The sequence below is a fragment of the Thalia democratica genome, chromosome 7 (assembly GCF_965202585.1).
Source record: "Thalia democratica chromosome 7, ktThaDemo2.hap1.1, whole genome shotgun sequence".
In the NCBI taxonomy this organism is placed as follows: domain Eukaryota; kingdom Metazoa; phylum Chordata; class Thaliacea; order Salpida; family Salpidae; genus Thalia; species Thalia democratica.
In genome coordinates, this window is record NC_139171.1 from 35995080 (window position 1) to 36007765 (window position 12686).

At 28.4% G+C, this 12686-nt stretch overlaps 1 protein-coding gene across 1 annotated transcript; it reads right to left on the minus strand.

Annotated features, from left to right (window-relative positions):
- Nucleotides 1–844: 844 nt before the first annotated feature.
- On the minus strand, nucleotides 845–2029 carry LOC145841329 (serine/threonine-protein kinase Chk2-like). The gene has a single exon (XM_082948689.1). The coding sequence runs from the start codon at nucleotides 2027–2029 to the stop codon at nucleotides 845–847; it is 1185 nt and encodes a 394-aa protein (XP_082804815.1).
- Nucleotides 2030–12686: the final 10657 nt, after the last annotated feature.

Below are 12686 nucleotides of genomic sequence, written 5' to 3' on the forward strand. Positions count from 1 at the left end.
ACAGTTTAAGCGTTTTTAGGTATTAAACAATCATTATGTAGGAGTTTTTAAAACCTTTATTGTGTTATTAAATTAATCAAATGATTATAGTTAGTTTAATACTTTATTTAAGCAAGAAAATATCAACACGGCTAAGTAAACCTAAAATTCAAAAAATATAAAATTTATAAAAAAAAAACAGTTTAATATGTTATACAAGTTTTTAAGTTAAAACATATATATGCTAACTTTATGAAAGTGTTTAGTTTAGTTGTTTGAATAAGTTCAAAAATTTTATTTTCAATTGAGTTCATAACAATCGAGTAATTTTGTAACTATTTTATAACTAATGTGTTTTAAATTTTGTTTTACGAAGCACATGAGCTTTTTAGTCCATCTATTATTTTGGACTATCTATAAGTACAATTAGAAAAAACAACGAAAAAAGAGTTTATAATCAAGTTGGCAAGTTGGTATTATTTTATTTGATTTATGTTAAATATTTACATAGCAGCTTCGGAAATTTTTAAATTTTTATGATCAAGAACTACAATTATAAGTTAATTTTAACATTAACTAAAATAATATTTTGGTAGAGAACGAATTAAATAATCAAAAATAACTTTGTACTTTGTTCAACCAAAAAGCAATCAAAAGTCTTAATAAACTCAGTATTTTAAAGAATCAAAAAATTAAAAAAAACTTTAAATTTTTTAGCTTTTACGGTTCAAGATTTCTAATAAGCTTATCATATTGATAGAAAACTAATCAAACCACCAAATATAGCTTAGTAATGTGTTCAACTAGATAGTTATCTAACAAATAATTCAAAAGTTCTAAATTAAAAAATACATTTAGAAAAATTTTAATTTCTGCGGTTCAAAATGTTGTACAAGTTTTTCAGGTCGGCGTCTTTCCTGAAGTAGGGCGCGTTGACAACTTTGGACGCCGAAATTCTCTTCCTGCCGTCGTTCATGAGGACGACCATCATCAGGGAGACCGCCTGCGTGTCATAACTCCGTACCACCTCCTTCTCCCAGTCGACCTTGAACTTTTTCACCCGTTCCGCGTACTCCGCCCCCTCCTCCGCACTCCCAAAGGGTAGTTCCCCTCCGGTTATGACGTAATACAACGTGACAGCGAAGCCCCACACGTCGACCGTCTTGGTGACCTCGAACTCTTTCTTGAAGTTCTCGAACGCTTCCGGAGCCGAGTAGGGCGTGAGGCGGAGCTCTTTCTTCTTCGGGCCTTCCCCTGAAACACAACTCTCGAAACCGGCCAGCTTCGCCGCGCAGGTTCCCATCCGGTCCAAAAGCACAACGTTGGCCGGTCTGACGTCACAATGGACCACGTCGTTCTTGTGCAGGTACTCTAGGGCGAGGGCGAGCTGGTAGTGGACGATCTTGATGTCCCTGTCGTCCAGCAGTTTTCCGTGCCCGAAAACTCTCCGCTCGAGGTCGCCGCCGGGAAAGTACTCGAATTCCATCAAGTTGAGGTTTTTGACGAACTTGTTGACTTCGACGACGTTCGGGTGCCTCAGCCGTCGCAGCACCGCGCACTCTTGCGCCAGCGAGTGTCCGCGACCCTCCGCCTCGCGCTTGACGTCGCACAGCCGGTCGTTGGCCAAGTTGACGCACTTGAAGTGGCGCGAGCCGAACGAGCCCCTATCGATCTCAGACACTACCCGGTACCCTTCGAACCTCTCCTCCGTCCCGTCGGGCTTCAGGTAGAAGAAGGTGAACTTTTTATTTTCGCCCAGCTTGATCGAGTGCTCGCCGCACAGGTAGGTGGCGTGAGTGATCGTCTGCTCGCCGTCCACCTCGACTTCCGCGTCGTCCTGCAAAATCGTCATCTTCACGCTGAACTCGTCGTCCATGTCGATTCGGACGACCGCACTCTGGGTGGGTTGTGACGTCAGCGTCGAAGATCCGTCCTCCTCAGTCCGCCAGTACAGCGTAGTGACGTCATCGGTGATGAACACCCGGCTGCGCTTGTCGGTCGCCGATTGGATGACAGCCCACGCTTCCGGTTTGTACTTCGTTTCGTCCATGAATTGTTTTGATGTTTTAATTTTCTGTTATAAACGATAGAACCTTAACTTTTGAAACTAACTAAAATTTTTAATTTTTTTTTAAACACATGATTTTACAAGTTACAACGTATTTTTTTAAAATATATATTTGTTAAATTTTAAAGTTTAAAAGTATGTAATCGAGCTCATAATAATATATTTTAGTAGGGATTTGTGTATAAAACTTAAAACAAGGATTTATAAACCACTCTATGATTCTTTGAGTTTATCATTTTTATTTTAGAACGTTAAGTATCACCGTAGAAGTTCATTTAAAAAAAAAGAATTAGCCATACAGTAGTTTGTACACATAAGCAAGGTTTAAAAAAAATAAAAATCTTAAAATTTAAGATTTAACGTTGTTCCAATTTAGATAAAATGATTAGTCGAAAAGATTTTTATCGTTTAGTTACTATTATATTGGCAATTTATTTAAAGTTAGTACTTTTGTTAAATACAAATGGTAATTATAATATACATGTATATATATTTGTTTCTTTGAAACACTAAATGCAGTTTACAAAAGTGTTAAAATACATATACCTATATAAACATGTGTTGTAGATAGTTTGTTGTTTTTTTTTAACTTGGTTAAAGTGCTCAATACTTTGAATACAAAGTAAAACAACTACTAACTTTTGAAAATCTGACACAGCCAGCCTTAAAGTTTAACAAAAATCATACAGTGAAAACGAACAGGTTTTATTAGGTATAATGTTAAAATTAATAAATTCTTATCAAGTTTGTTGTTATGTTTTTCTTTAATTTTTTTAATGTTTTTGTTAAATTACTAACAAGTTTTATTATTTTTCGAGTCTTAATCAAACATATAGTATTTAAGTATATTAATTCAATTATAATCTCTAAAATAATTAAGTTTCGAACTATGCAGTGATTTTTTATTACTACTGTAAGATAAATAAATTATTAGATCATATCATCAAATCTCGTAGTAAAAAAAGTTAAATTAGATTTTAACTTAATAAGAAACAAAGTTTTATGCTTTAGGTGCGTAACGTTTCAAACAGCTATTAATGTTTATGAAAGATATATAAGCAATTTGTAAAGTATTACAATTATAAAAAAAAACATAAATAAGATATATACTAATTAAAAAATAGCTAAAATTATACAGCCATAAACGTTTTGCTGTTTACTTAAACAACTATTTTTATAATTTAAATTATCATTGTTGATCGTGTTACATTGCCAAATGCCTATATGTTATTGTTTTTCACTATGTTTATGGTTCACTGTATTTTGTAAACAAAAAATTTAAATAGTTAAAACATTTAAGTTTATTTTTTTTTTAATAACTAGTACTAAAACTTAATGATTGACTACTATATTTGAAATATTTAAATTATTTTAAAATAAACGACTTAAATTAAGAATTAAGAAAGTTGCACATTTAAATTATTTCAAGAGCTATTTGAAATGAGCTATTGAAACGTATATTAACGTTGTTTTCTTTAAAGTTTTTATACGAAAAAAATTTTTTTTAGATATATATTGTTTAAAAAATTGCTATAAACTCCTTAGATTGCTAAATACAGTTAACATTTTTGACTGAAATTCAAAATTATAACTTAAGAGTTGGGTTATCATTATTTTACACTAATAGCATAACTATTGTTGTGAAAAATAGGTTTTAAACCTAATAATAAGAAATGACCATAGAGACATTTTGAAATACTTAACTTTTAGATAAAATTAAAGAAAGTAAGTACAACAAAGCTTTTATCATAAATAGTTTATGATGATATTTATTTCTAACTAAATTTGATTTTGTTCGATTATACAATAGGTATGAAAATTAATTATTTTATTTAGCTTTACAATTACTTAGTGTTTTAAAATTGAAACTTCTAGCTGTATTTAAACAAATGCTATAAAGTTTTTTCATTCAGTTTTAAGTATTAAACTAAATTTTTTCAGCTAGTAAAAATTTGATTGAAAACTTAGAAACTGTAATTTAAAAAATTGTAATTTAGTTAACACAAGATTTCAAAAATTTAATAAAGAATTCTAATAACATCGCTGTACTTAATTTGCTTTTAAGTTATACTATTTGTTTTTTAATTGCTTAAGAGAAATAAAATGCAGACAAAAACTTACTTTAACTTAACTAAATTTCTGAAACTGACTAAAATAAAAACTAAAGTAAAATCACTTTTTATTTTTTATAATTTTAGTTTAAACAATCTCTACAGTTTTAGTTTACAAAAAACATTGCAACATAATACTGTATAAAACTTAGTAACGCATAGTATAAACAAAATTTCAGTTGCATAAAACAAAGTTCTTAAAATAGGTTTTATACAAAAATGTAATAAGCTTTTGACAATACAAAACTTCCTTGTAAGAAAGTGATAAAAAAACTAAACTTTATAATCTGTACAATCTTTTATGGTACAATAAGTAATTTTAATTCGATTAGAATTAACTTTTGAGAAAATTACGTTTAATTAGATTGTTTATGAAATAAAGGCACAAAGTAAAACTTTAAATAAAATTATAACTGCTAATTAGTTAACATTAACAACTAAATTATGATAAAGAGCTATTAATTTTATTTTAAAACAAGTTTTAAAATTAACAAAAGCAAACAAATCAGTTCAAGAAGTAAATTTGGCAAGAATATATGATGTACCGTTATTATTTAAGTGTAAATAATTATTTTTAAGTTTTATAGATTTTATTTTATTGAGTTATACAATTTTTTTTTAAATTGGGTTTAGCTAGATACAATTTTTTTCTTAGTATTATACTACTGTAGAAGTTACAAGTTAAAATAAATGTTATAAAAGTTATTTCTTTTTTTTGTACATAAAACAACTACACAAATTTTAAGCATAAAAAAGAAAGTTTAAAAATATTTCCGAGAATTTAAACTATACCCTTTTTCAATTTCAATTTGATTTAGCACAACTGCAATAATGCAACTTTATAAAAACAGTTCAAGTTAACATGTATATAACTTTTTGAAATTCTTATATATAGTGCTTTAAATAGACTGTTCTAAGCTTTTTTAAAAGAGTTATGACAGAATTTAGTTGTTTAGTAATAAAAGTAATAAAGAATTTTTTATAGTTGCTTTAAACTAGAAAAATCATGAACTGAAACCTAATGTTTACTCAAATATTTAAGCTGATGTTTATAAAATGTGAACAAAAGTAATATTCATAAAATTTGTACTGAATTATTAACAGTATTTTTAGTCTTTTATCTAAATTATAACCTATATTTATTAAAAAAAATTGTCAAAAGTGTCTCGCTAAATGAATTAACCATTATAAATTAACAAATCTAAAATAAAACCTTATGTCATGTAAAAGATAGTGTTAGTAGACATTAAATTTGGCTAAAACATAAAAAAAAAGTTTGAAAAATAAGTAAATTAGTGTTAGTAGACGTTATAAATTGCTTAAAACTTGAGAGTAAAACAAATTTCAAACTATAAGAAAAAATTAATAAAACACTAACATCTAGTATATGTCAAATGTTAGATAGTATTAGTAGGTATAACTGTTAAATAAAGTTAAAAAAAACAAAAAAAAAATTTAAAGCATAAATTAAAAAACTTTAGTCAGACATTAAATTGATTAGTTAATAACTATTGGCTAAAAGTTAAAAACTATAATATTATATAAACTTTAAACGTCGTTTTGAAAAATTTTATTGTGTCAGCATCAGTATCATTAAAAGATCTTTAAAATAGGAAACAAAATAAAGTATTTTAGTTTAAACGCCAAGTAAAGAAATTGTAAATTTTCACGATATTTTTCTGTTGGTCTTTTAGTTGGAATGACATGGCCAATTTTCAATAAACTATACAAATGAAAGGTTTACCAACGTATAAAAAACAAGTACTTAAAAGAAAATATCGCGCTAAAAACCGTGAGGAAATCTGCTTGAATAAAACCCAATATTTATTTCCTGTGTATTTAAAAGAAACAAAAGTTCGCTTCACATAGATTTATTAGTAACAATTAAATAAACTTAACTCAACTTTAATAACTGTGTAACTTGAAGTAGGATCGCAATATTTAATTCAAAACCAAAGCATCATCTTAAATGATTTACTTATACCAGAACTAAAAATTTAAAGTTAATGCAAAATAGATAGATATTCTTTTGAAGATATTATTTTTATAGGTTTTAAATATTATCTAAACAACGATTTATATTGTCATCGTAGATACTTTTTAATTTGAATTGTTTTACAGTTGATGAACCGTTCACAATACAAAGTAGTATAATATATTAAGTTTTGTCATAGAAATTGTTTTTTATACTCAATACCTAAGAAAAATACTAATAGAGTAAAAGCAAACCTGCTAACATAAGTAACCTGTCTAATTAAGCAACTTTTTCATGAAATACTCTCAACATTGTTTTTCTAGTTCTCCTAACTTTCAGTGGAAACACTAGCTCAAAAAAATTTGTCTAAAACCGCCCTGGTTTATTATAAGGCTTACTTATAATATATACGATGTGTAAAAACTTATTTACTTTAACTAATGTATAAAAATAAATCTTAAAGGTGATAATGTTTGTCCTTCTAGAAAAATAAATAAATAAACATCTTTTTTCCTATTAAGTTCTTACAACTATAAATCTATATCCAGAATTTATTCTTTATAAGTTTCTTTTAAAGATGAAAGAAAATCTAAAAAATTGTTAAGATATCAAATCTATATTTTAAATTAATTCCAGTCAATGATTGAACTGTTCAACTTTTAAAAAAACAATCGTATCAAGAGTTTGGGAAAACTACTCACACAAAAGCAACGTTTAGTAACTGAATTTGGTATCCAAGTGGTGTGCGACTCGATATCTGAAAGGTTTTTTCGTGCACCAGCTCCTAGGACCAAATATTTGAGCGCTTTTTTGTCGTTCAAAAAACATTAATTTACTTTTTACAAATAGTCTAAGATAGAACAAAAGTGAATTAAAAGCTATATAAAAAAATCACTTCTAATACCAACGAGCAAAACTAAACTTAATACCTTTATTTTAACAACAATTATACATTTTTTGTTTAACTAGTATTTTTCACAATTTGTTTAATTCAAGGCAATGATCACAAAAATGAAATAACATATCATTATAAATAAGTCTTATACGGTGTTTAGTTAAATCAAGTTGTGGTTAATCTTTTAATAACTTAATATATTAAGTTTAAACTAAAGTCATTTTAAGTTGCAGCTATTAAATTATGGATGATCATTTAACAATTAGTGATTTAATTTAATTGGTTTTAAGTTGAATATGAATAAAACTTAAACTTAAGTTATTAAATGATTAATACAATAACAATTTTCTAGATTAAACTTATTTATGCTTCATTTAATCTACTATTCTCTTATCAATAAAACATTAATAGACACTAAGTAGTTGTTTTAAAATTTTTCCAAGGAACTTTCCAGTTCGCAGCTTGGCGAGAACGTAAGCCAGACTCTTGAGATCGTCTCGCCGGCTCCTTGTCTTCAGGCATCTCGAGAGTCTTTCGATTTTTGTGACTTTTTCGTCCGGAACATGCTTCGAGTCCTTCAAGTGCTGACTCTCCAACAGGTATACTTTATTCCTATTTCTTCAGTCCGGCCATGTAGTTTTCCGGTTTCAAGCCTTTGTGCACCAGTCTGCAATTGTGAACAAAATTTTAGCTCTCTCAAAACCTGCAAGGCTGTATTAAGCGCGCTTTCCAACGGGAAGCGCTTCTCGGCCGTCTTCCGTCGTAGTCTCCTTAGGTTAGCTCCGAGCTTTTCCATCAGGAAGTTTTGCTTCCCGTTTTCAACGAAGCTGAGCTTAATTTTGGGATGCTGCGAGAATCTTCTAGCTGAAGAAGTTTTACGTACTTATACTCTTTTACAAGGAAGTCGTTTTTTTTTCTTCAGTCAGGTAGGACTTGACGATGACTGAGCAGTTTTTGTAAGTCGCATCGTACACGCAACCAAAATTTTTCTTGGCCGATGTTATCTTTCAGCGTCAAGCTTTGGCGCTCATAAATAAACTTTTTAGTAGAACTCTCTTTTTTTTCGTTCAAGCACAGCTTTTGCCGGTTGTCTATACTAACTTTCATCGAAAAATTCCTTTATTTTTTGTCCACCTCGTTTTTTTTGCGTTAAGTTATAATGTTTGTCAGAGATAACTTTCACGGAACATTCCACGTTTTCTTCACCTTACGTACTTTTTAGCCTTCCTTTGTCAGCATGGTATTGAGTTGAAAAGTTTTCAGTTTTTTTTTGCTAAGTTGTTTATTTTGATTGAAATTGTTTTTTTCACGAGAGATTTGTATTCCAGGAAAAATCTTACTCTGAAATTTATTTTGATACGTTTTCTGCAAAAGCATACAATTGTTAAAGTAAGATTGGTTTTAAAATATATAACAATAAAATTTTGGAATGCAGAAATTTTCTAATACTACTTGTATTTAAAACAAACATTAATAATATAACTTTTACAAATTTTATTTACTAGGATAGGTCAAAAATACTTCAAATACTTAGTTCAAACTTTTATAGTCAGTTAAAACTGTAAAAACACAAAAAAAAACATTAAAAGTACAGTTTGAGTCTTAATACTTACAGAGGGTTTTAGTAAATATTCTTACCTGCTTTATATTACTTAAATATAAGCTTAGGACAAATTTGTCTGAAATAAAATAAAAAATTAACTTTAAGAATTTTATTATTTAGAATTTTTATAACTTTTTTGAAAATTTGTCATCAAAATAAAGTATCTAATAATTTTAAAAACAACTACTAGTTTTTTTAATGAAATAGTACATTAGAAAATAGTCAACTAACTACTTTTTTAATTTAAAAAAGGTTAAACCCATTGTTATAACTTAATTACAGCTGAAAACTACATTTACATATTGAGTAGTGTGAAAAATAAAAACCATCAAACTCCCTGTACAACGCCATTTAACTTTATGCTAAGTCTGTGAACCAAAAATATTTTTGTAAAAGAAATACATTTTTTCGGCTTATAAAACATTAAACTGTTCAAATACGTGAAACTAAAAAAAGCTACATAAAGTCGAATATGTTTTAAGTGTAAATTTTTCAAAAAATAAAAAGACAATCGATAACTTTAACAGAATGAAAAAACTACCAAAGTTGTTATAGTTTTATCTAATTAAGTGAGAATAAAAATAAAAACTTCTACCGGATCTATAACAACAGGATCCAGCCGGAGCAAAATCAAGATCCGGGTCCAGTTAATATTATGTTAACCTCAAACTAAAAACTCCCAACAAACATATCAATGACCTTTTTTTTATCGTAAACTCAGTGTAAACTTTATAATTTTCCAGGAACACCTATCATAATTATATACCTTTTTTTGCTATTCAGTACTAACTCCAGCATGTCTAGTGTAAGTTTCACATGAACATAGTTCTTTTTATAGGATCTAAAAAATAAAGATCCGGCCGATCAGTGTCAATTAGAAAGTTTAACTATTTAAATATAGATGCCTGTGTTTTATAAACAAACTCAGATCAGCATTTTTATTGTGACCCGACTAATTTTTTAATTAGTTAAGTTAGTCTACAGCAGTTATACAACTTAAATTGGAAATACAAAGAAAAATTAGAAAACTTTAAAAAAAAGTTATAGCATGAGATTCACAAAATAGCCTGACTGATGGTTTTGAAAATAAACACAAGTTTAAGAGTGCTTACCAAAACAAATCAGAGCTAAATTGAAAAATATGGCTGTATTTTGATAATGAGAGCTTTATAAACAAAAAGCACTAATGTTACCACTGTTTATAAATTTACTTGTTTATAAATGATTAATAGTTTGTTTTTCTTTACTTAAAAGCAATAATTTTGGAAAATATTGTAGTTATGTTTAGACCAAAACAACCAATGTGTAAAGTTTTAAAAAAAATACAATTGCAGCTAAACACTGCAAAAGTAAGGCGAATAAGTTTAATTTATATTTCAAAATAGCCTTGTATTTTTAACTAACTTGAGTTTGTCTGAAATTTGCTATGAATTCTAACTAGGCAGATTAAATAGCACTTGGCATCAAATAATGAATTAAAGGAAGTATCATCAAAAAAATTATTTTCATTAATTATAAATAAAAATATTATAAGTTTTCAAAATAACTTTTTACTACTATAATTATAATAAGCGTTTTAGTTTACTTTGCTAATAGTTTTCAAACAAGGTTTACATTAGAATAATTGCCACCATCATTGACTTTTAAATTTAGTTTTAAATGATAAAATTATTATTAATGTCTTGGTACTAAAAAAATAGGCTAGAAAACAACAATATTTTTATTGTAATAAATAAATTAAAAATACCAAAACAAATAGTTTTAAACTTAATTTTTTCTTCAAATATGTTGTAACATATACACTTACATACAACTCGAGCAATTTATACTTTAACAAAATACATTATTCTAATGATTTTTTCTAAATGGATTATTTAAATTTCTTAATTATAAATAATCGGTTTTAAACGGTTTAACCAACATTTTAGAAGATAAATATAGTCTTTTTCTTAAAATTTACTTATGAATTTAGTACCAAATAGTTTTAATAAGCAATAATTTAATTTTTAGAAGCAATATTAAGTGACTATTTTAGTACAATTTAGATTTTAAATTGTTTTTTAAGTATAGTATTACCGGTTTTTATAATAACAAAGCACATAAAAGGTTTCATCTCTGGTAATCTGGCCAGTCGGCTAGAAAATTTTCACTCTAAATTCTGATATAGCTGTATGAGATTGTCAAACATGCTATACGCCTATAAAAAAGTCAACATACCAAAAACTAAACTATTTAAAATATTCTAGAAAATAGCAAAATTACAACTAGTTTATAAATTACAAAGGTTAAACAAAGCTCATGTTAAATTTAAATCCTAATTCTAAAATATCTTTTACCAACTAACTTTTACTTATATAAAAACTCTAGCAATATATACTTTAATAAAATGCATTATTATTTTTTTTTGGTTTTATCTTAGTTGGTTACTGATTTGTTTGTTTTTTTAAGTTTTTATTTATTTCACACTTGACAAAATTTAAAACGCAAGTAACTTAATGTTATATTAACTTTTGATTTGACATAATTATTAGAGTTACTTTTAAAATATTCGAATGCATTTAGTTTGTTCAAATTTATTAATCTGTTTTTTTTCTGTAATTTAGTTTAAAAGACTAGAAAGTTAATACAATTTCCGTTTACGGTATTTTTCCGGTAAATAGTTGATTACTTTTAGAGAACTTTCTTTTAATTTTTTGTCCAGCTTCGCTTGTTTCATTTTGAGTCGCTCCAAACAGTTTTGATACTTTCTTTCATCAGAATTCAAAACAGAGCTGGGTTTCGTTTCTTTTGACTCGAGAAATTGTAAGGAAGTCCTTTCGTTGACATGCCTTTCTGCTGAAGTCAAATTCTGCAGGTCTTTCTTGTTTTTGCCAACTGAGCTGTTGATATAGCACACTGGTCTTGTCTTTTTTCGGCTCGTGAAGTCGGTTTGACTACAGCTTTTGACTTTCGCGTAATTTGTCAGCTGCTTGCTCAGCCTCTCCTGCTCCGACACGAACCGACACTTTTTCGTTTTCGCATCATCGTGCTTCGACTCTGAACTTCTTTTAAACCCGTTCGTGTGAAATTTTTTGATTGCGGCTTTAATTTTGTTGGGTTTCAAATTCTGATTGTAGCTGGAGATTTTTTTTATTGAAGTTTTTGGAGAGTTAAAACTCCTTATTTGTCTGATTTCATTACTTCCAGTTTTAGCCATGTTTTTAAGGTGACTGACGCTTTTCCTTCTTTTTTCAACCGGCCCATTGCAAACATTTCCACCCTCAACTTTGACTGGCTTCAAGTGCTGTGAACTTTTGAACGGCTTCTCGTACAAAGAAACGCGCTTCTTCTGAGTTGTACTTACGCACGGTTGAAACGCTTCGGAACGGCGGTTAGATGCACTTTTGATGACATCTGCGCATCTTTTAACGTTTCCACACAGGTCTTTGGCTTTTCCCTTTTTTTCAAAGCTCTTTTCATTTTCAGCACGTGAACGAAAAGGTTGCTCAACGAAATCACACAAATGTTCACTGCTCAGTAAGTCGCCTTTTAAAACTTCTACGCCTTTGACTTCAACAAGGTCGCTGCCAGAAGTGATTTCTTTAGATATAAGCTCCCACTTGTTTGAGGATGTTCTCTGCAACTTGCAAAGAATCTTGATTTCTATCTCAAGCACGTTTTTAGTGCCGGGTGTTGGTAATTTAGTGATGGCGCAAGGAATTTTCACTATTTTTTTGGTATTCATTTTGTAACTGATTTGAAAAGGAACAAATATGTTAAATATAAGTTGCACTTTTAATTTTTATTCAAAAAGTTAAGTTAGTTTTTTCAAGTACATAAATATCAAACTTAGTTGCTTAGTTACATATTTGTGAAATTTATTTTTTACTTATTTAAAATATTTAGAAAAAAAGTTGATAAATAATGTAAAATTAAACTAAACTGCAAATATTTATTTTAACCAATATTCCTTTAATCCACAAAAGCCACTAATTTTTCCTGACAAAAATTATTTGAAATGTTATCCCAAAAAAAGTAAAGGCGGTATTATTACTAATTTTTCAATCTTTTATTGT